At 35.4% G+C, this 25,720-nt stretch overlaps 1 protein-coding gene across 3 annotated transcripts in view; it reads right to left on the bottom strand.

Moving 5' to 3' along the window:
* Positions 1-1,971: 1,971 nt before the first annotated feature.
* SCAMP1 (secretory carrier membrane protein 1) overlaps positions 1,972-25,720 on the bottom strand; it is a 122,849-nt gene continuing 99,100 nt past the window's right edge. For all 3 annotated transcript variants that reach the window (XM_065546396.1, XM_005557227.4, XM_005557228.4), the window contains 3 exons: positions 24,809-24,910; positions 21,516-21,633; positions 1,972-6,887 (listed from right to left, as the gene is read on the bottom strand). In XM_065546396.1, the coding sequence (XP_065402468.1) occupies positions 6,723-6,887; positions 21,516-21,633; positions 24,809-24,910 (385 nt within the window). In that variant the 3' untranslated portion in view covers positions 1,972-6,722. The remainder of the gene's footprint in view (positions 6,888-21,515; positions 21,634-24,808; positions 24,911-25,720) is intronic.

Here is a 25,720-nt window from a genome sequence, read left to right as displayed (position 1 = left end):
TGGGCAATAGGACTCACCTTTAGGTGGCAGGTGTTAGCATTTGGTCTGGAGAATCCAAAAATCATGTAAAAATTTTGTTGATTTTTTTTTCCAGTATCCATTGTCCCTAAAGGATGGACATGAATGACTGGAAATGTGGAAGGATGAAAGGGAAGACAACTGGAACGAGGCAGCACGGTGGGGCAGCCACGCTTGGCAGGAGTCAGGGGACCTGCCTGTTCTCATCATCCCTCTCCAGCCCCTCACCACCACCACTCACTGAGTGACTTCGGGGTAATTTCCTAGAACTCTACAAAAACAAGGCCAACAACAGAAATTATATCACAAATTTGGTATGAAGATTAAGTGATGTATATAAAGCATTTAGTACAGAACACTGGTATACAGTTAAGCCCACAATAAGTTACTATTAGAAAAAAACTAAGAAAATACTGTCCACCCAGACTATTATCATTTTAAAATTACAATCTATGAAAGGTAACATAACTTGTTGTCAAAACCCATGTAATTTTACCTGGAGAGACTTGGTGGATTGGCTACCTGAGGCCACCATTTCTTTTTCCATCCTGTTATAACAGAGCATTCAGCTAATTATCTTTACCTTAGAGCTTTCAGGAAGTGGAAGATTTCTTGGTGGGTGCAGGGTACTCAGTTACTCCTATTTAGCAAAAACAAAAACAAACAAACCTGTAGCACTGGGTGAGCCCATAAGCCATGTGAAACCAGAATGCTCAGAAAAGGAACCTCCTGATTTGTCAAAATCTATTGGGATAAAAGACTTTTTAGAAAAGGAACATCCAATGCTGGCCAAGGGTGTGAAGAAAGAGGCCTTTCTGTACATTGCTGATGGAGTTACATATGGATAAAATTTTTCTGGAGAGCAACTTGGCAATGCACATGAAAGGCGCTTCAAAAACTATACATACCCTTTAACTCAGCAATCTGTACTAAAGAGAAAACAAAAGCTCGAGTCCCTACATTTAGCAACAATATATTCCTTGATAAATTATTTATACCTTTAAAACCCTGAAAATCAAAACCTAAAGGAATAAGACTTTATGATACATACATAGGATGGTAGCCATATAGCTATACTAAATGTTACAGAAATATATTCAGGGATATTAAAATTGTCAATACATATTTATATCATAACTGAAATAAGATAAACTGTTGTGTTAGTTAAGATCCTCCAGTTAAAAGTAATAAGAAACCAATTCAAGATAGCTGAGGGAGAAAAAGCGGTAAGATTATGAGGATAATGGGATAAGGGTGAGCAGTAGGGCTCTGTAAAGGAAAAGGAAAGCCACTAGATCTTTTCTATGTCATTCATTTTACATCTCCTGTTATGTCGATTTCATTCTTCACTTTCATTGCAGACCAGCTTTCTTGGTGATTCCTTCCTCATGGCAGAAAATGGCTACCTCTTATGTTCCATATCCAACAGATACGTCTGCAACAGTAGCGTTCTAGACATATCTACATTCAGAATAAAAAACTGATGAGCCAGGAATGAGTCCACTATGGCCAGATGACATCCAGTACCAGTGTGGACTTTGAGGACCCAAAGAAATGTGGCTTTTGAGAACTAGGTAAATATCCCTAAAGGATGTACAAGGATGTACGGGGTCATCTCATTTTTAATATTAGGAAGTTTTCTTCCTAGAAAAATTAATAGAAAGATATAAACCAGATTTTAATAGAAGTTATTCATGGATGTAAAATTATGAGAATTTTAGTTATTTCTTTTGCTTATAAATATTTTCTATAATTTATACTGAAATGTATATTGATTTTATAAATTAGGTTAATTTAAAAAACTAAACTATCAGGCCATTATGACATAAAGCTAAGTGAGGGGAAAATAAGGTTTTTAAAAATCCATATTGCTTATATATCTTAACTCTACAAAATATATATGCATAGAAAAAGATTAGAAGACAATAAAATATTAGCAGAGGTACCCCAAGATGACAGAATTAAGGATTTATTTTTATTTTCGCATTTATCACTTTCTGAATTTTTAATTGTTCTACAACACATATGTATTGCTTTTATACTAGAAAAAAAATGTGAGGGATGCATAGGCCCAGTGGGTTCAGTTTTTGTGCAGGAGACTAGAATACTGTAGACACCAAAGTGATCACCAGATAAAAGACACTGATTTTTGGTGTTTTCCCCCATCCCCAAATACCTGAATATTACGACAAACTGCCAACAGTAACAACTACTACAACCATGATTTATCTTGAGAATCACTGGCATACAAAATATTAAAAGTTGTGGAGGAATTCTAGAATTACATTTAAGTAAGCACTGAAAATAACTCGAAATTAAAAATAAAACTTGTATGGTATAGAACTGTTTTAATGTATAGAAGATAATATTCAGAGTAATTTTATATTACTAGGTGGTGATTAACTATTTTCTGCTCCTATTAGAGAAAAGATTAAATGGCTTTTAGTGTTAGGAGCGTTTCAGCTACACCATCAGCCATGTCAAGCCCAGAAAGATATGAACTGGAAAATAAATCAGGATTTGGACAAACACAAAGTTTAACACTCACTACATTGCCACATGACAGTTCCCATGTTCCCTTGCCATTTGAAACATGGCCAGTACTAATCAAAATTATATACATTAAATGTCTTACCCAAACCCCAAAGTTAAATTGCAAATATAAAACCCACGGCGGGGGCAGGGGGGGTTGGGGTGAGAAAACTGGAGAGCAGTCTTTTCCCTATTTTCCTACAACCTTCAAGTAAGAGAGATCTGCTTATATAAGATAGATTAGTGGCAATACCTGGCTTAGAAAGTTTCTAGATTTATTTCTAGCTCTCTACATACTGTGACAAAGTCCTAAAGTTGAAAAATACCCACCAATATTACAGGCATGCTGCTTTATAAAATGTGCCCTAAAATTCTAGCCAAAATACTTCACTTTCTGTAATACTTAATATGTGAGATAAAACTTTTTAGCTTAATAAAAAAGTATTTAAAACAACTCATGTTTTAAACACATTATTCTACTCTAAATAAATGTATACTATTGTACTTTAAAATGTATCAAAGTAAGGTGTTTTCTATTTTTTAACCATCCTCAATTTTTTAAAATTAACCAATCTTTTTTCACCTCTAAAGGGCTTAATCACATGAAATGAACAAATTCCTCTGGACATTTTCCTTAAGGAAAAACTGAAAGGAGATATAGTGAAATGGTATATGACAGCCATGGTAATTCTAAGGTATACATAAGCAGGGGGAAAAAATGCTCAAAATATAACAAAATTCTGTATATAAACAGTCATGCTAAACACAGATTTGTACCAATAAGGGTACCAAATCAGATGTTAACAACAGTGTTTTCAGAAAAAGATACAGTAATGAGTAAAAAGCGCTATTACAAATGATTTACAGAAACGACTAATTAACCTAACATAAATCCCCTTAAAATGCAAACCATACATTATCTTAACATGAATTACAGAATATTTTCCAAGTAAATTAGGTGTAAAAATCCAAACTCGCTTTTTAAAATACAACAACCAGAAAATAATACCGTTCCTTTTTTAACATGTATTTCTCAAAAGAAGATTCACCATGAACATTATTTTAGATATTTTTACATCTTCTTTAGCTAACCAAGTGAAAAATCCAATATACACAAATAAGTACTTTCATCAGTACATAAAACAGCAATAGGTAGCAAAGTTAGAAATCAGAATACAATTGAATAAATACAATACTAGTACAGAGACACCCATTTTTAATCCACAATGAAATATCTGAGCCACGAATAGGTTTTCCATTTTGAATCTAACTTCTAGATGATCTGTATTTTGACCTTAAAGGGGCCAAACTATTTAATATGGATGAAACTCCTGTTCTACTACCTGTAAAGGTCTAATGCAACAGAAAAATGGTCATTTTATGTTGCTCAGAGTTTTTAACTAGGTCTTTCATATTATTTTGTTTAGCACATGACAGACTTATACACATATTTTTAAAAAATCAAACATGGAATTTCTATATACATCAAACCTTTAACAATGTCTGTCTCTGAATTGCTATTATAATGTTCAAAATTATACAAACAAACATCCAGTAAACAGCATTTTATTTTATGACACTCTGTGTTAATACAATAAATATACAAAACTTCTAACCCACTGAAACATGCAACATTAGAGGGACACATGGAGGGCATTTCTGTAGAACCATGACAGTCACCATGATGGCAGCGCAATATTAGTTACTGACAAAATATACAAACATCTCTAGATAAATAATCCAAGTCCCAAATTACAAATCACTGAGTAATGATTTTCCAGTGTTCAAACTTTAGTTTGAAATAAAATTGCCATAATTTAATATTACAAACTGAAAAATAACACGGATGACTACTATGTGAAGACCATTTATGACTATGATTTCATGACTGTGATTTTAGTATTAAATATAAAACACTAACAAATGCCAATCTTTTGCTGAGTGAAAATTTAACAATTTACTGATAGAGAAAAGTAAATATAAGAATTTAAAGCTCCTTTCATACTTGATCATACTATAAGCATTGCCATCATTTCAATGCATATGTATATTTTTAAAAAACAATTTTCTCTCTCAAACTGGTATTAAATAACTGAATTTTAAAACATTTTCTCCATCCACACAAAAAAAGATGTGGGTTCTAATTATTCTTTGCTATTTAATAATGCTACCTTTGAGGATTTCTATGTAATATAAACATTCCAATTCTGAAGCAAAGTATTTCAGCATTTTTCTAAAGTTTCTAATATATCTTTTGTTTGTAGTGTGTAGAAAAAAATGGACTTGGGATGTAAGTTAATAGTGAATATAGGGGCTCTTGCTGTATTCTGTGGTTAATGTTTTGAATGTGTGCAAAATCTACACTCAATAAAGCATACTGATAAAAAAGATTTCCAATAACACTACAAGCTCTAAAAAACAAACTGGCTAAGTTGGTTGAGAATGTAGGTAGAAATTATCGCTGATTCGAAATATTTACAAAAACAGCTTTAAATTCATATGCTGAAGAGTAAAAGAAATGTCTTCCAAGTATACCTGATGTCAATAAGATCCCAAATAAATCAAATGTAAACACCATCTGGATGGATCTGCGTTACCTAGTAACACACAGCGCTGCTTCATGGATAGTGAGAACTTGGCATCCCACCTCTAGCATGAAACTTTTTCTGTAACTCCAGGTTTGGGGAGAATGAAAGCAATTTAACTATTTATGCCTATCCGATTTTTTAAAAAATAAGGATTTCCAGCCTCTAATATCACAATCCTTACTTAAAATCTAATTGAAAAATCACCATCTATCATTCTGCAATCTTAAATTAGCTAGACTTTCAAAACACAGTAGCATGACTTACAAATGTCTTTGAGTCACTTAATCAGTGTTAAAATTGATTCAAAGTTTGAACCCAAGAATACTATAAGAACGAAGTTCTGTGCTGCATAGTAACAATTTTAATGTGATTATCTTAATGCATTTAACTGTATTTATATTTTCTTGCTTGGTGCAAGTTAAATGCTTTTTTTTTTTTCTATTGCTGGAAATTTTAGGTATATTCAGTCTGTCTCAAAAAGTGAAAGACAGGTGCATTTAGGGATTCAAGTATATGAAAAAATGCCAGGGTCTTTTTAGGTTTAATGCCACTGGAGATTAAAAGCTAAAAGGAAAATCCCTTAAATACTGTACATTCTTTTTAGACAACAGTTAGACTAGCCTTTAATACCTCTGTTAAAAATCACACACACACATCCCCCAAAAAGAGCTGCCAGACACAATCTTAGTTGTAACCACAGAATATACCAAAGTTTTCATATAGCAAAATGTTACTATATGACTACCGAAATTTTTTTTTTAAAAGGAATTATTACCACTACTTTCTACTGCATTAACTACCTTCTCTTTTGGATAATGTACTGCATATTATATAAAATTCTTATATTGCACCCCCAAACTTTTCATTTAAAAGAAACTTGCAGAAAACCATTTCTGTGATTCCATTAACCCCTGAATCCTACAACCACAAGCAGTACAGAAGCCAAAATACTAATTCTCTTAATATAAGAAATGTAGTGCCCATGCAAATCAGAGATTGTTATCAAAATATCAGCTACTCTAAAAAAAAAAAAAAAGAAAAGAAAAAGATGACAAATACTACATTATCTACTACAAAATGCAAATAGGCTCTTCACTGGTGACTGAAACAGCTAAAAAGCAAGCCAATTTAAAATCCCTAAGTCTCTGCTGGCCTATTTCTTTCAATATAAATAGGGAAAAAGGAATGAAACATAGTTTACTTTTCCAATGCGCAATCCTTATCTCTAAAGATTCTTGAAAGAACTACTGCAGTTAGTATTAAATGTGTTTTTAATCATAAGTACCATTATTAATTTTCAGTGGGTCACCACTGAAATAATTCACTGAACATCATCCCCCAAAAAATATGGAGAATATTTATTTAGCATGTAATATTTTTTCTGCAAGGGGCACTGAAATATTAAGAAACTATTAGGTAAAGTAATAAGACAAGGAAGTTTTCCTGGTTTTAGCCCATGCACAAGTGAACAGGAAATATCCATGCTGTCTGTACTCTGTGTTTCGAACATAAAAATATTTGTAGAATACAGTAACTGGAGAAAAAAGTACAGTCAAAAGGTAACAATGTATTGTTTGAAGATTCTTAAATTTGGTTACCCTTGAAAGCATTCTGAGCTGCACTAGATGCTGCAGTTGAAGCTGCATTTGCAGCTGCGGTCTGGACAGTTTTGTTGGACATCACACCTGTTGCAAACTCTTGTTGGGCCTTCTCAAAACTCGCACCTGTTGTGCGATATAGTCCATGTACCTACAGAGGCACAAAAAAGTGGGAGAAGGTAAGTAGCAACCTACACATTCATTTCCAGCAGCTCTTAATCTCAACATTAATCAAACAAAAAAGACTAGATTGTGGTCATGTTTCCTAAGATCAAGAATATTAGCCACCAAACTGACACACAATAATTGTATTTAAACATTTTTCTTAAAACAGGTTTTCCTTTTCTTCTCCAAGCTGAAGAGATAATTATGCTAATTCAAACCAAAAATAAAGAACTTCTTAGCTAACTGCAAAAAGTTGTATTTTCCTCTGCACCCAATTAGTCAAGTGAAATTATTACAGCATTACAATGAAATGGTATAAACATAGTAACAAGAAACAATACATTAATTTATTACCCCAAACTATTCAGAGAGAACATTACCTTATCTATATCCATTTTAGCTATATATACACCACAGGCTCTGTTATAATCAAATGAGATCATTTTATCATTTAATGTACCAAGCACTATTTACGTCCTTCAACATATTGCTGCTATGCACTCTGTATACAATTTAACATTTTGTGTATGGTCAAGTCCTAAAGAATGCACAAAGAAACACTTCTGGGAATTGTTTTGCCATACTGATTCATCACTCAAATCTTGGAATTTATTTTCAGGAGTAGGGTTCAAAATTTTTCTATCAATATATGCTTTAAAAGCTGCATAATTAAACTATGAGTCCATCAATACATAACATCAGCCACTTATTTTAACACAAATTTGAAGAAGGAAATAACAAACCAACATTTATTAATTATATGCCCACAAACTTCACACAGTGGGGAGAGAAAGATACTGGTAATTACACTGCACTGTGACTGGATCTAAATTAGAAGCTTGACTGAAATGCAATCAAAGCAGGCTTAGGGAAGGGGCCAATGCATCCAAGTCAGTCTTTTTTCCAAACCTGGATAGGAATTGGTAACTGTGGAGTAAGAAAAAGGATAATGAGTCAAAGACTCTCAAAGCAAGCTTGTATTTGGGGAAGTAGTTTCAAGAAGAGAGAAAAGAGAGGATAGCTGGTTTGGGGAGAAGAGAGAATGGAGAAGATAAGTTCTAAACATTTTTTCATTCGTTCCAGATAGTAAGTTCTAAACATTTGTTCATTCATTCCAAGGCTATTGACAACCTACTCTAGGCCTGCCACAACAGGCAGGTAAAGGTTTGATTCAAAGCTTGGGAGAGGAATGGGCTAAAGACATGGACTTGGAAACCAGTGGCATATGTTATGGACTGAATGTTTATGTTCCCTCCACAAATTCTTATGTTAAAATCCCAACCATCAATATGATGGTATTAGCAGGTGGGCCTTTTGGGGGGTGATTTTGCCATGAAGGTGAAGTTTTCATTAATGGAATAAATGCCCTTATAAAAGAGACCCCAAGGCCCAGTGTGGTGGCACACACCTATGGTCCCAGACTTCCACTCTAATCTGGGCAATATACGTCTCTAAAAAAAACTTTTTTTTTTTTTTTTAAGAGATGCCAGAGAGCTCTCTGACAACCTTCCATCACATAAGGACACAGAAACTGTCTAAGAACCAGGAAGTTGCCCCCCGCCTCCGAGACACTGAATTTATCAGTGCCTTATCTTGGACTTCCCAGCCTCGAGAACTGTGAGAAATCATTATCTGTTGTTTAAGCTACCTAATCTATGGTATTTTTGTTATAGCAGCCCTAAGGGACTAAAACAACATATAAATGATAGCTGAAACCTTGGCATTTATGAAACTGTCTATGGAGAACCCAGAGTAGAAAGAGAAGAAAATCAAGTACACAACCTAATTAATGCAGAAACAGAAAACCAAGTATCACATGTTCTCACTTATAAGTGGGAGCTAAACACTGGGTACACATGGCCATAAAGATGGCAACGATAGACACCGGGGATATAAACATAGGGGAGGGTGGGAGGGGGAGAAGAGCTGAAAAACTACCAATTGGGTACTATGCTCACTACCTGGATGACAGGCTCAACTGTTCCCCAAACCTCAGCATCACATAATATACCCTTATAACAAACCTGCACATGTATCCCCTGAATCTGAAATGAAAATTGCAATTGTTTTAAAAAGACACTATTTAAGAGGCATCCACAAGAAGAAGGAATGACTGGGAGAGGAATGGGAAGAACCAGATACAGATACTTCTCACTGATGCCAAGAGAAGAGAGCATGTTAACACATGAAAAGCTATCAGAAAAGCTATCAAGAAAGCATGTTAATGCATGAAAATCTATCAGGATACAAGATAAAAATAACCCAGACAGCCCTGAGTGCTTCTGATATAGTGGTAAAAGCAAACGCCACATTACTACTGATCAAAGTGTCAAATGGTCAAGAATAAAAAGAGAGCACTGACAAATACATATACTGGTAAATCCGAAGATTCCTTTTTCCTAGTACCTTAGCACTACCATAAGTATAAAAGTAATTATTTTTATTCCCTTTTAAAACCAAGTTTTCTATGGAAAATTAAAGATACAGATAAATCACTACTCCTATGTTCTAGACACTTATCTCACAGTGAGTACAAATGATTGGATCCTAGAAAATGAAGTGTATTATAGAAATCTTATCAACCTTTACTTACTAGGCCCAATCAGAGCAATGCAATTACAGATTCACTTGTCTCTCTCTTCCCCCAACTTTGTGAGCATGTAATAAATAAATGTTAATTATTATTTGCTTTATTATTTCCTTTTTCAAACTTGCACTAAATTGAGTGGCTGATACTATGTGTTCACGGGCTTCACAGTTTACTAAAATGTAATTAACAGTCCCACAGAACACAGAAGCAAAATAAAGGTAGGAATAGCCACATTTCTCAACAGTTTGTATCTATACAGACCCAGAGAGCCACCTAGAGGGAAAAGACCACATACATATATACAGTGCACAATGCTCAAATACTGTATCAAATCCATTATATCCATGTGAAAAGGGTGAATTCTTGATTTCAGGGCCCCGTGAAAGACAGGCTAATCATCAGGATCTTTAAAAGCTTATTACTTCCCTCCAGGGTTTCAGATGGTATCTACTGATAATTCACACTGCTGATATCAGGGAGAAGATTTTGACACCAAGTACTATAATTTTTTTAAAAAATTACACAACTTGGGAGTGGGGGGCAAGGGGAGGGATCGCATTAGGAGAAATACCTAATGTAGATGATGGGTTGATGGGTGCAGCAAACCACCATGGCACATGTATACCCATGTAACAAACCTGCATGTTCTGCACATGTATCCCAGAACTTAAAGTATCAAAAAAAAAAAAAAAAAAAAAAAAGATTTCCATTTTGATAAAATACAATTTATCTTAAAAAAAAAAAAAATGTACCAGTTGATGGTTTGCTTAAATGGAGCACAATTATCACCAAGTTGCACAGCCTTTTTATCTGTACTGTCACTTTAGGAAATCTCACTGTGTATGTGACCTGAATGCATATTACCTAGTGGAAAATTCCATAAATGCAGAATAGTCTAGAGAATTAAAAAAAAATTAAGCAACTTAAATACTATCTTTTCTACTTATGGGAACTGCATTACTCCTAAAATAATACTTCGTTCTAGGAAAATCACAGAAAAGGCACTAAATTTGGTTTCTACTAATTCCAGCTGGCTGGCTACCACTCAAAACTTCAAGTCTGCTTCCCATAAAACAAGAATATTTGTTACCCTATGTGCTCCTCAGAGTTTTCCTAAAGATCAAATCGGAATGTATATAAATGAGTTACACTAACATAAATTAATTTTTAAGTATCTGCAGAATGTAGATGTGATTTCATCAAGGAGTCCTGCCTCCTTAATGCAGCTTCAGAGACAGTACATGCTGTGGTGGTGTATGACACAGAAAAACTATATCATATGGGAAGTAAAGAATAATGGCCCTTTATTTAAATAATCCAAACATATGTCTTCATTAAAACATACAGAATACCATTTCAAGAAACTGTGCTTTTATTAAGATCCCTGTCAGGCCAAAATTATTTCAACTTTTATAAAAGCTGGGAAAATAAAAACAAATGAATTTTTTAAATATATATTTTTTAAATTCTTGTTTTGAGTTTTTAAAAAAGTATGGACCTCTAAGCCTAACATTTTCAGTTTGAAATTTCTGGAAACCCTCTACTAACCCTCCTGCCCACAGATGGGTCAGATATCCCTTCTGTAAGCCCTTGAATTGACGCTCTAGTTTCACCATGTTGAAATCACGCACCCTTTAAGCACTCTCTCAAATAATGCTCTGTCCGCTCTTTTGTGCCTGAACTAGCCATGGCTTTCCCTATTGAGAGTACCTCCAATCCTTTGTACATCTGGGGAGGCACGTATGTACTTCTTCTTTTATAGGGTTTATGTCCATGTCGTATTATATCCCACCTGCTTTTACTTGCCTAAGGGCAACAACTAATTCTACTCATTGTTACACCCCCTAAAAGACACAGCTTAGTAATCTGCAGTAGAAGCCACTGAATAATTATTTGTCTACCTGCTGGGGATTAAGTGTTCCAAAACTGTCCTCATTAATAATAATTTTTACCAAATAAGTACAATACGGCTTAAGGAGACTACACCTGTGTTACAAAGTAAAATGCTTAGTTTGCAGTCACCTCAGAGGTTAAATGTTTTAAAAGCAGACATACTACTTCACACCTGCTAGGATGGCTGGAATGAGAAAAATGGGAAATCACAAGTGTTGGCAAGGATGTAGAGAAAGTGCTGGTGGGAATGTAAAATGATACAGTCCTTGCAGAAAAGAGTTTGGAGGTGCCTCAAAAAGCTAAACATAGAATTACTATAAGACTACATAGGAATTCCACACCTGGGTATATATGTACACAAGAGAGGTGAAAACAAAGACTCAAACAGATACCTGTATACCAATGTTCACGGCAGCACTATTCACAATAGCCAAAAGGTGGGAAAATCTCAAGTGCCCATCAACAGATAAACACAATGTGGTATACAGATACAATGGAATATTATTCAGTCTTAAAAAGGAATGCATTTCTGATACATGCTGCAACATGGATGAACCTTGAAAACATTATGGTAATGAAATAAGCCAGGTACAGAAGGAAAATATTGTATAACTCCATTTATATGAAATATCTAAAACAGGCAATTCATAGCAAATCAGAGGCTGCCAGAGGCTGAGAATAGGGAGGAATAAAATTATTGCTTAATGACTAGAGTTTCTGTTTGGGGTGATACAAAGTTCTGGAAACAGACGTTAGTGATGGTTGCGCAACACTGTGACTGTAATTGATGCCACTGAATTGTACACCTAAATATAATTAAAACGACAAAGTTTATGTTATACATATTTTTCCACAATTAAAACAAATACAATACACCAAAAGCCATTAAAGTGTATACTTTAGGGTTTTTTTTTTTTTCAATTATTTTGTATTTTTTAGAGACAAGGTCTCACTCAGTTGCCCAGGCTGGAGTGTAGTGGTATGCAATCACAGCTCACTGCAGCCTCAAACTCCTGGGTTCAAGTGATCCTCCCACCTCAGTCTCTCCAACAGCTAGGACAATGAACTCACACCACCATGTCTGGATAAGTTTTTTTTTTTAAATGTCTTGTAAGGGGTTGGAGGGTGGTCTCATTATGTTGCCCAGGCTGATCTCAAACTCCTCGGCCTCCCAAAGCTTCCCAAAGTGCTAGAATTACAGGTGTGAACCACCATGCATGGTCTAAACTGTATATTTTAAATGGATGAATTGTATGCTAATTATATTTCAATAAAGCTGATAAAAAAATGCAAAGATTACTTAGATGAAAGTGCCATATTTACAGCATTATAAATACTCACCAATCTACCAAATCTACCAAATTTGAAGATGCCTAAGATAATAATAATTTAGTTACAGTAACCTAGATTTGGGATCTACTAAGTAGCTAGCTTAGTACTTACTGAAAAAGATAACAAAATAAAAATTGGGGGTAAAGTTTTTTTTTAGGTGAATAAACTAAGAGTATCAACCGAGGACAGGATATAAACAATCTGCTCAAGAGTGCCATTTTTTTCTAGGAATTCAAAAGTACTACTCTATCTGTGTCCCTTAGAAGAAGGTGACAAGTAAATGGATGAGCATTTTAATAGACGATGTGAACCATCCAGAATTGATTCCTAGTCAGCAAAGACGACAGTGCTGAATGGTTCTGACAGAGAAGTAGCATGCCTATCTGTGACTACAGAAAAACAGCACAGTGGAATTATCAGCTTTCTATCCTAGGTCATAAATAAAGTCACAAAGTGGGAGAGACAAGGGGGAGAGGTGAACGATAGCAATGCTTTCAAAGAAAGTACAGATGATGATCCTTGAACGGGGCAGGTCCACTTATAATATGTGATTTTTTTTCCCAACCAAACTCAGAAAGAAAATACAGTATTCATGGGATTTAAAACCCGAGTACACGGAAGCCTTTTTATATACATGGGTTCCGCAGGGTTGACTCCAAGACTTGGGTATGCATAGATTTGGTATATGGATGGGTGGGTTCTGAAACCAATCCCCTGCATGTAGAGGGATAACTCTAAGAGTCACTTTTCACCTAAGAAAAATATCGCTTTATATATAATAGGATATCTTCACAAAGCATTTACCATAAAACACCAATTAGTGAGACTTAATCACAGCGTTCTGTATCACAGACCCAATTCAATGCTCCCACAAAAATGAGTATCTGCAGAATAGATATTGTAGTAAATAAACAAAATTTGAAACACTTCAGAAAACTTGTCTTTTAAAGAGGTAAAATAACTTTTTTCTAAAATTCTTTCAAAATCCAAAAAATTCACTATTAAAAACTATTTAACATGAACATGACAGTCTATCAACAAATTTCATGGAAGTGATAATCATGCAAAACCAGGTCCCAAAAGGAATACAAATGATATATTATCTATTAATTACTTCCATATTAAGTTATTCTAGCTCTTATACCAATTGACAGAAGGAAAAAATTTTGGATTCCCCTGATCCATAGTCTCCTGTGATGCATTCATTTACTGTTATTTGACACATTTATAACATCTCCCCGCTTAGCCCAAAACCATTACTCAATTCTTTCTAATAGTTCTAATAGAAAGAGGACCTTTTGAAAAAACACCATTTGGAAATAATCTGAGAGAAAACAAGAAATCTATTTGTGAAACGTCAGGACTAAACTAGACTCTTCTCCATGTAGATGTACAGAAGACATATATTCTTTCAATATTTGAAATGTGGAGTATAAAACGACACTGTAGGGGAAACCAACAGCACAATCTCATATTGGGCACTGCAGCACCAATGATGACCTACTTCAGTTATGCGAGACAACAGAAAGCCAACGAAATTACCAAAATCCTATTCACTTCAATGAGGATAAATATATAGAACAGAGCACATTTACCTTAAGAGAAGAACAGCTTAATAAAACCCAACAATTCTAGAGTCAAAACTGTGCATAGAGTACAGTTACAGGGCATTAACTGTTCTTGAAAAGCCTGACCCCTAGTGGTTATAAATACTGCTACATACCTGCAAAGGATTTTTTGTCATTAAACTGCCAGTTTTGATCAAGTGTGAAACAGAAAATTAAAAAAGAAAAATTAGGTTTTTAAAATTGGATCTTAATTTCTATTACAGAAAGAGAAATGCCTGCTATTAAAATATGAAAGCTGGTGCAAATTATATTTTAGCTTACAGTATCCCTATTGTACTTCATAAAATCATACAGAAAATCATCTCATCTAAACTTCTTATTTCACAGATAAAGAATCTGAGACTCAGAGAAGTTTAGGAACTTGTGAACACATAGAAAGAGAGGTTCTGGTAACTTTTTTATGAGGTAAAAAACAACAACAACAACAAAATATCAGAGTATGCTGCATGATATCCATATCAATGCTTTTATTTTATTTGAGAAAGTCATATTTCTTTTCAATGCCTGGCATATGAGCACCGTTCTATAACTTTTCCTTTGTGTGGTGGATCCTGAAAAACTGTATACCTGGAAAATGGAAAGGAAAAAAACTGATGGTCAAAGAATTCAGAGCGTGCACAGGGTAGTCCATCATGGAACAGCTACAGAATAAACACTTCCTCCACACCCTGGCTCTAGTGACCATCTGTGCCACACATTCCCCAACCACGGCCAGTGCTGGTTAAAGTTCGCTTCATACTCCACCCACAGCAGAGTCTTCATTGTTGTGAGTATTCTCCTCAAGGCCCTCTTCTAACTCCACACACTTTCTAGGCTTCACTCACTTCAATAAGTCAATACTTTCCAGTCTAGAAATCCAGCCTAAAGCTCTTCCCTTGCTCCTGACTTGTATATACAAAAGCCTACTCAATATTTATATTTTAATGCACCACCAGTTAATTTAAACTCCCCAAATTCAACATCAATGTGGAAAACATCTTGATCCCCAAACCATTTTTCTTGTACTCTCTTCCTGAATGGTCCATCATCTAAAAACCTGGGCGTCATCCTTGAGTCTCACCTTGTCCCCTACTTCCAGGCCCAAGTTGGATTAATCGTTACCTGCTCATTTTCTCTTTACTACATTTTCTTCACATTTCCTTAGTTCAGGCCACCATCATTACTAATCAGCTTCCTAGCCTGTCTCCTAAGTGTTTCCAAGTACCACTGCTCGGCCCCACAAATCCCAAATGTATTTCGGAATAACGCTTCTAAAATTTAAATCTAATCAATTCAATTACTCTTCTCCTTAAAACTCTTCTATGGCTCACTACCACTTTTTGGAGAAGATATAAACTTCTTAACAAGACACTGTAGGATATAAGTATGCTTATGTGTTCAATTTCATCTTCCAATACCAACACCATACAATTCTCCTAGCCCCAGCTCACACAACATGTTTTATCTCCCATCCATTCTGAGCTACATTTAATTCCCTGAATTTGCCATGTTATTTCCTACAACTAGATGTGAACGTGGTATTCCCACTCTCTGGTACCTACTTATCCCTCTTATCCTCTTCCCTGTCCCTTATTCTTTTGCTTAGATAACTATAATGATGAGCAGCCATCATTATATCTCAGCTGAAGCAATACTTTAAAAGACCTCCAAAACTTGATTAGGTGTCCCTCTGCTCCCTATACTTACCTCTATCATGGCCATTAAATCACTGAATTGGGAGGCCCACCAATTTATTTCTCTTCCTCACCAACAGGTGATCTCTCTGAGCTCATGCACAGGTCAGTGCCTGGCACATAATATATGCTCAATAACAGCTCTTTAACAAATGAGTGAAAACTGCCACACACCACAAAACCCTCTACTATACTCTAAATGTATTACATTTCTAGTTCTATAGAACACCCTCAGTGATACATGTGAAATAATAAAGGAATTCTCCAACACTGACTGTAATGGTCAGTGTTATGTGTTAATTTGGCTAGGCCATAGTCTCCACTTATTCAATCAAACACTAACCTAGGTGTTGTTGTGAAGGTATTTTGTAGATGTAATAGGCATCTACCATCAGTTGACTTTAAGAAGTGTTCTAAATTATCTGGGTATGCCCCATCCAATCTGTTGAAAGGCCTTAAGAACAGAACTGGAGTTCCTCTGAGGAAGAAGAAATCTCACTTGTGGACTAGAGTTTCAGCTTCTGCCTGAGAGTTCCGGCCTGCCCTCTTGATATCAGACTGACCTCACCAGCCAATTCCCTGCAATTAACCTCATCATTCTTTCTGTTTCTGATAGCATGCTGACTTGATAAAGGCATTTACTAAACAAAAGTAGACACTAAACCAGACCCTGAATATAAAATGATAAAGAGGTCAAGATTAGAAAGGAAAACTATTAACTGAGAAGGCCCTGTTCTGTGCAGTTTACATTCACTGTTTCATTTAACGCTCACACCAACCCTATAAAAATGGTTACTCTTCCCATTCCTCCTTTTATTCAACAAATATCTGAGTGCATATCACATGCTAATCACTGCATGTCACTGTTCCAGATGTGAGGAATACAACCTGAAAGCATACAGAACAGGCCTCCACTCTCACGCAGCTTGGAGTACAGTTCAGGACACTAAACCTGAGTGGTTACAGAAGCCTGTCTCAGGTCACACAGCTGTAAGTGAAGTTGCCAAAATTTCAACCTGAGTTGTATGGTTCCAAAGCAAAACTCTTGCTCTTCTCATCTAATTCCAATGCTAAAAGACTTGTTCACGCTGGGGGTGCTTAACAGGTGGGTACCCAGAATACATGCACCATAAGGCATATAAACTGGCTTATGCCTAGGTCCCACAGTGAGCAATATAGACAGTTAAATTTCCCCAAGAAAATAGAGAATGACATGGTCCCTAAGATACAAGGCAACAAAAAACATTCTGGGAGACACAGCAAGATCAGAGCTGGGTCTTGAAAGAACACTAATAGGTCTTCAACTAGCCGAGAAGACGAATTAATGCATGGATTTAAAAACATCATATAAACAAAATCTGGAACAAAGGAATGTACATGATGTATCTGAAGAAACTGAGCAGTACAGTTTGACTAGGAAAAAAGTGTTAATCACGGAGCTGTGAGATGTCACCACTAGCCCTTCTTCCCACCACCACTATAATGCCAACCTGGGATTCCTTGAGAGGACAAAATGGCATAATACTGGTAAAGTGTTCTGTGTAGGGCCCAGAGTATCGCTGAGCACAATAAAAGTGATTTCATCATTAGGTTATTAAGGCCCATTTGCTGACTAAATTTATGGCATGTAGTGTGTTTTTACAACCTTAGCGATGCTGGTGTTTCTGAATGTAGCCCTTCTTCGCACTGCCACCAAAATCCCATTCCCAATCCCAGATCCACATCAAAAACCTGCAGAGTGATTTTTGGGGTTTTTTTTAAGGTTAATATGGTAATTATATATTAAATATATAAGGTAATTATATATTAACCTTTTTTAAGGTTAATATGGTAATTATATATTAAATGAACTGCGAGAAGGATGAGGGAATGTAAGTAACCTGTAAAAACAAATTTCGGGATTAGCTGAGGTTGGAAATGGAAAAGAAGAGAAAGATGGAAAAGATACTAAAAAGGGATCTAAGAAAGTGAATTAAAAAGTAATGGAAGCAGCTGGGCATGGTGGCTCATGCCTATAATCCCAGTAGGTGGATCATGAGGTCAGGAGATCAAGACCATCCTGGCCAACATGGTAAAACCCTGTCTCAACTAAAAATACAAAAATTAGCTGGGCATGGTGGCGCACGCCTGTAATTCCAGCTACTCAGGAGGCTGAGGCAGGAGAATTGCTTGAACCAGGGAGCTGGAGGTTGCAGTGAGCAGAGATCGTGCCACTGCACTTCAGCCTGGTGACAGAGCAAGACTCCATTTCAAAAAAAAAAAAAAAAAGCTAAGTGTGGTGGTGCATGCCTGTAATCCCAGCTACTTGGGAGGCTGAGTCAGGAGAATTGCTTGAACCTGGGAGGCAGGGGCTGCAGTGAGCCGAGATCACGCCATTGCACTTCAGCCTGGCGACAGAGCAAGATTCTGCCTCAAAAAAAAAAAAAAAAGGTAATGGAAGCACTGACAGAAGCAATCACAGCACTGACAAAAATGTTCAATGGAATTACATAAAGTGCTTATTGCCATCTCATTCATAGTAGGTATTCAATAAGTGTTTCTTAAAAAAAAAAAAAAAAAAAAGCTTCAGTAAGATAAAATCTGTATACTATGCAATTTACCCTTTAAAGTGTATAATTCAATGATTTTTAGTATAGTCATAGAGTTGTGACTATAACATCTACACAACCTAATTTTAGAATACTTTCATTACCCCCACTCCCCACCCCACCCATAAGCCACAGTCAAGCTGTAATATATTTTCTGTCTCTATATATTTGCCCATTTTAGATATTTCATAATAACTGAATCTATACAATATATGGTCTTAATAAACGCTTCTTGAATATTAATCAGAACATTCAAAAGGAACATCTAGCACTAAGAAACTGAAGAGTTTATGATGCATTACTGTGAAAAGATGACATCAATCAACAACTGGAGATGAAAATGACAAACTGAAGATGCAACTAAAGGTTTATGCAAAGCATTATCTTTTCCAATTCCAAGATTCTAGGTCACCTAGGTAGAGAAGAAACTGAAAAAAATAAGGGAAGATGAAATTCCCAAAGAAAATGACTGCACAGCACAAAGAGCCGATTACATTTAAGACCTTATTATGAACTGGATAAAGACATGGATGAGAAAGAATAGCCACAGAGGCAGGAGAATTAGAACATCATTGCAAAGTCTTAGCAGAGGAGCCACCTGTGGTATAGAAAGCTACAGAGGTTAAGGAGGAGGAAAACTGGAAAAGGAAACTGGAAAAGGAAAACTGGAAAAGTAACATTAGAAAGCTGAGTGTCAATGGTATGTGTGTTTGGTGCAGAAGAGAAGTTAAAAATTTCAAATGGAGAAAATATGGAAGAACAGACACGGTTTAACCTTCATAGGGTTTTGAGAAGGATAAAAGGCAAATATCTGAGTAAAGTACTGAAAGAGTACAAAGTGGTTTTAAATATAAGGTAAAATTATTTCTATGCATTTCTCATACATATCCTCAAGAAATAAAATAGTAAAAAAATTATAAGTACTTATTTTCTTTAAAGTGAGAACTATCAAAAAGTCTTTATCATTTAAAACATAGGTGTTATTCCCAAGGTCTCAATATCATGTTTGAATACGTATAAAATATATCAAAATTATATATATGCAAGACAAAACAAAACTTTAAATAAACAAATAAAAACACTAATGATTTTTTTATTTAAGGATGTGAAAATAGACTTGGGAATTCTCCAGGAAGAAGTGTAGCTAAAACAACTGGGCAGTTACAAATCCTAACGATTCCTCCAAATGACTCCTAAACCTGATAAATAACTTGAGTAAAGTTTCAAGATATAGGCCGGGTGCGGTGGCTCACGCCTGTACTCCCAAACTTTGGGAAGCCAAGGCAAGTGGATCACTTCAGGTCAGGAGTTAGAGACTAGACTGGCCAACATGGCAAAATCATCTCTATAACAAATACAAAAAAATTAGCCGGGTGCCACACCTGTAATCCCAGCTACTCAGGAGGCTAAAACGTGAGAACTGCTTGAACCCAGGAGGCAGAGGCTGCAGTGAGCCAACATCACACCACTACACTCCAGCCTAGGCAACAGAAAGAAAGACAGGAAGACAGAGACAGAGGAAAGACAGAAAGAAAGAAAGAAAGAAAGAAAGAGCGAGAATAAACAGAGTAAACAGACAATCTAAAGAATGGGAGAAAATATGTGCAAACTATGCATCTGACAAAGGACTAACAATCAGAATTTATAAAGGACTTAAATCAACAAGAAAAAAAACAACCCCATTAAAAAGTAGGCAAAGGACATCAACAGACGATTCTTGAATAAAGACATACAAACAGCCAACAAACATAAGAAATCTCAACATCACCAATCAGAGAAATGCAAATCAAAACCACAATAATTACCATTTCACACCAGTCAAAATGGCTATTATTAAAAAGTCAAAAAATAGCAGATGTTGGCAAGGATGCAGAGAAAATGGAATGCTTATATACCATTGATGGGAATGTACATTTCTTCAACTTCTATGGAAAACAGTATGGAGATTTCTCAAAGAAGTAAAAATAGAACTTCCACTCAACCCAGCAATCCCCCTACTGGGTATCTAACCAAAGGAAAAGAAATCCTTTTATCAAAAAGACACCTGCACTCATATGCTTATTGCAGCACTATTCACAATAGCAAAGTCATAGAATCAACCAAAGTGTCCATAAATAGTAGACTGAATAAAGAAAATGTGATACATATACACCATGAAATACTATACCACATAAAAAAATGAAATTACGTCCTTCATAGCAACATAGATGCAGCTGGAGGCCATTATCCTAAGTGAATTAACACATAAACAGAAAATCAAATACTGCATGTTCTCACTCAGAAGCGGGAGCTAAACAAAGGGTTCACACAGACATAAAGATGGATACAACAGACACTGGGGACTCCAAAAGGGAGGGAGAAGAGCAAAGCTTGAAAAACTATCAGGTACTATGTTCACTATTTGGGTGATGGGTTCAATAGAAGCCCAAACCCCAGCATTATGCAACATAACCATGTAACAAACTTGCACGTTTCCTCTGAATTTATAATAAAAAATTTTAAAAAACCAAAAAAACCAAACCTAAGAAGTATATATGAATGAACAGTACACACCATATAACAGTTTTGCTTCTATTCATTAATCAGGCTAATATGCTTCATATTAAAAAAAAGAAATTTAGCATATATTTAAAAATCCAAATTTTAAAAATGAGGCTGACTCTTTAACTCATGAAAGCTTTCAGTTAAAATGATTTTAAAATACTCCCTTTTTACTGAAGTTTAAAAAGTGATGCAATTTTCTAAAATGTACCTATGTATAACTTTTAATTGTAAAAAGTAATCCTCAGAAAGCAAGCTTGTACAATAACGATAAAATGGCTTCAGGTTACACCAAATTACAGCAAAATGGGAAAATGAAAACTTTACATCAGGTTCACTATAAAAATTTAGACATAACATTTCACTTACTTTTTTGAACATAACTAGTGAGATGACTGCTGACGCTGTGAAAAGTGCTGCTATGATTATCATCATGATTCCAACAGGAATATTTTGGTTGAGACCAGTAAGGGATGAAATCCAACCACTACAAAGTAATAAAAAGTGTAATTAGGCAAAAGTTAATGTAAACTTTTTAAAAATAGCATAATATCTAACACATATTCAACACTTACCAGTCAAGCAATGTTCAAGTTCTTTATGTGTATTAGCGCATTTAACTCTCACAACCCACCCAATAGGACAGATGCGTTTTAAATCCCTAATTTTACAAATGAGGAACTGAGATATTCAGTAACTTGCCTGAAGTCATACAGCTTATAAATGGCATAGTCTGAATTCGAAAGCAAACCAAACTCCAGAGGCTCAAGTGTTTAATTCCAGACTGTACATTTTTTAAGCTGTACATTTTTTAAGCTTACGAGTTTTGAGTTTATTACTTTTTTTGAGACAAAGTCTCGCTCTGTCGCCTAAGCTAGAGTGTAGTGGCATGATCTCGGCTCACTGTAACCTCCACCTCCTGGGTTCAAGCGATTCTCCTGCCTTAGCCTCCTGAGTTGCTGGGATTACAGGTGTGCGCCACCACGCCTGGCTACTTTTTGTATTTTTAGTAGAGATGGGGTTTCGCCATGTTGGTCAGACTGGTCTCAAACTCCTGACCTCATGATCCACCTGACTTGGCCTCCCAAAGCACTGGGATTACAGGCGTGAGCCACCGTGCCTGGCCTACTACTACATTTTTAAAAATGTTTATTTTCAATTCTGCTGAATTATGGAAGAAGGTATTTACAAACCATATATCCAACAACGGATTCACATCTAGAATATACATAACTTTCAAAGCTCAACAGAACAAAAAAATTATTAAGAAAATGGATAAAAGACATGAAGAGACATTTTAGCAAGAGGACATAAAGACAACAAATAAGCACATGAAAAGATGTTCAAAACCACAATGAGATATCACCTATTAGGATGGCTAAAAGAAAAAGTTATAACCACCAAATGCTGGTGAGGAAGTGGAGACTAAATTGCTCATACTTGTTGGTAGGAGTGTAAAATAGTACAGCCACTCTAGAAAACAGTTTGTTTCTTTAAAAAACTAAATATACAACGTCCATATAACCCAATAATTACACTCTTGGCATGTATCACAGAGAAATGAAAATTATGTTCACACAAAAATCTATTCACAAATTTCGTGGCAGCTTTATTTGTAATAGTCCAAAACTGGACACAATACTGATGTCCTTCAACTGGTGAACCGTTAAATAACCTGTGATACATCCGTATCATAGAACACTACTCAAAAATAAAAAGGAGCCCAGACATGGTAGGTCATGCTTGTAATCCCAGCATTTTGGATGGCTGAGGTGGGCAGATCACATGAGGCCAGGAGTTCAAGACCTAACTGGCAACATGGTGAAATCCTGTCTCTACTAAAAACAGAAAACTTAGCTGGGCTGGGTGGGAGGTGCCTGTAATCCCAGCTAGTAACTGGGAGGCTGAGGCATGAGAATCACTTGAACCGAGGAGGTGGAGGCAGTGAGCTGAGATCACCCCACTGCACTACAGCCTGGGTGACAGGGTGAGACTCTGTCTCAACCAACCAACCAATTGGAATAAACTACAGATACACATAACAACCTGGATAAATCTCCAGAAAATAACACTGAGTGAAAAAAGCCAAAGGCTATAGACTATGATTCCACATCTATAACCTTCTTGAAATGACAAAACAACAGAAATGAAGAACACATTAGGGATTGCCAGGGGTTAAGGAGTGAGGGGGAAAAGGGAGGTTTTGAGTGTGGCTATGAAAAAGCGACATGAGGAATCCGCTGGTGATGAAAATGTGCTGTATCTTTACTATCAACGTCAAGATCTTGGTTTTTATATTTTACCATAGTTCTGCAAGATTAGTACCATTGGGAGAAACTAGATAAAGGGTACCTGAGATCTCTGCATTATTTCTTACGATTGTATGTGAATCTACAATTACCTAAAAGTAAAAAGTTTAACCTAAAAAATCTGAATTACATGTGGGTCTATCTTAAAACAGGTCAATTCTATATGCACCCTCATTAGCAGACTCTTTGTACGCTATTTAGTCACATACATGCTGTTATGCTCAATTTTAGCATTTTCCCTATGTCTGTGCTAAAAAGCAAAAGAAATTACCTCAATTTCGCAAGAATAAAAAAAACCTTGTACTGTTAAAGTAAGCAGTATATTTTTAATTAAACATTTAAAACACTTCCTTTCCCTAAAATACCAAAAACTAGATACTATTTAAAATAATAATAAAAACTACTTTTTCTGAGAACTGATTTAAAATATCTATATAAATTCTCTGCATATATTTATGACCATTAGGAGCTCTGCAGAACTGCTAAGAGTTGTCTGACTGCCAATCACTACTCCACTTCAGTAGCAGCATACTAAATTTAAGTCCTCAACACACTCTAATTAAACGCTAATTTCAATTTTGGTTTATGTACACAGTGGAACAAAGTTGCATCACATATGCTTCTGGCATGTAAGAATACAGCTGAATGCAAGTCAGTATAAAAGAAAGAAAAGAGGAACAGATACTTTTAGAGATGTGTACTCTTCCACTCACCATTTCACTCAAGGAATGTTTGCATCAGAGTGTAAAGAGAGACCTAAATCTGCTATTACCTCCTAGCCTGGGTCCAGATAGTCTCCATTTCTGAGGGTCCCCCACTGAATGAGCCATGAGAATGATTCGATTGTTTAAAGATGTATGTATATACGTATGTGCAGTGATTCTACCTTTCAAAGACAAGTGTCCATGTATACTCATATATAAAAAGATATCTGTTTGTACACCTAAAATAGGGCTTTACACATAATAGGTATCCTTTTCCTTAAAATCCCTGAAATTCTTTCCTGCCCCTTCTACATTCCTTGGTCCCTCTATCTCTCTGACCACCTCAGTCTCTTCTGCAGTCTTCCTCTTAGTGCCCCTTACATACATATATTTATTTAAACTAGATAAAATGTGCTGTTTTTAAAGATGGGAACATAATCTTCAAAGAGACAAGCTTGTCCAAAGTTTATGCCTTATGACATTTTAAAATTGCATTTTTAAAACAATTTTTGCTTTTATTTTTTCTAATCTGGTTTTTCTGTGTTAACTAGGTTAGGAAGCCAAAAATTATAATACAATATTAAAGCTGAAAACTAGTAAAAAAAAAAAAAAAAAGAAAAAGAAAAAGAAAAACAAAAAAACAACTTACCAATTGCCCCAATTATGAAATCCTGCAGCTTGGAGTACATGTACAGCAAACTGACAAATATAGACGAAGAAGAATACAAAGAATCTAAATGAACTGTCACTCCTTTAAAAAAAAAAAAAAAAGAAAGAAAAAAGGGGGTTAGAAAGAAAAAAGGAAATGTCATTCCCAAAAAAGGGAAAATGTCATTTTTCTCATTATCTTTACACTCACCTGCAGAATGACATTCAAACCTTAAAAGCATAAACAAAAAAAAAAAGTGGCAACAACCTGAGGCCTCAAGTTAACAATATGGTAATAACTTGTGTGAACTCGTCATACTAACATTAGATATCGTTATTCTAACCTCACTTTGTCCTTTCAATTTCCAACTGCACCACAATCCCTCTTGACAAAAAAACTTATTCATTTTCTTCTTTTATTAAACAGCATTTAGAATTATAATCAACATACAATGAATTGTAAATGTTTAAAATATCGCTTTAATAAGTTTTGACACGTTTATATACCTGATTCCCCAATCACTACGGTGAGCATATCCCCAAAGTTCCTTGAAACCCTTGGTAGCCCTACCCTACCCACTCCTTTTCTGTTACCATAGTTTGACTATTTTAGAGTTTTATATAAATGGGATCATATATTATATAGTCTTTTTTTCTTGTCTGGCTCATTTTACTCAGTACCACTATTCTGAGATTCACCCAGTTTTGTGGCATGTATCAAAAGTTCATTCCTTTTCATTGTTGAGTAGTATTCCATTGTGTAAATATACCACAGTTTATTCATTCACTGTTGGACATTTAGGTTGTTTCTAGTTTTTTATTATTACAAATAAAGTTATTATTGTTATTATTGATAATAAAGCTATTATTAATAGTCATGTACAAGTCTTCCCATGAACATATATTTCCTTCT

Source organism: Macaca fascicularis, chromosome 6 (assembly GCF_037993035.2).
Source record: "Macaca fascicularis isolate 582-1 chromosome 6, T2T-MFA8v1.1".
Classification (NCBI taxonomy): domain Eukaryota; kingdom Metazoa; phylum Chordata; class Mammalia; order Primates; family Cercopithecidae; genus Macaca; species Macaca fascicularis.
The sequence above is the reverse complement of the archived record's forward strand: the minus strand, read 5'-3'. Positions and strand labels throughout refer to the sequence as shown.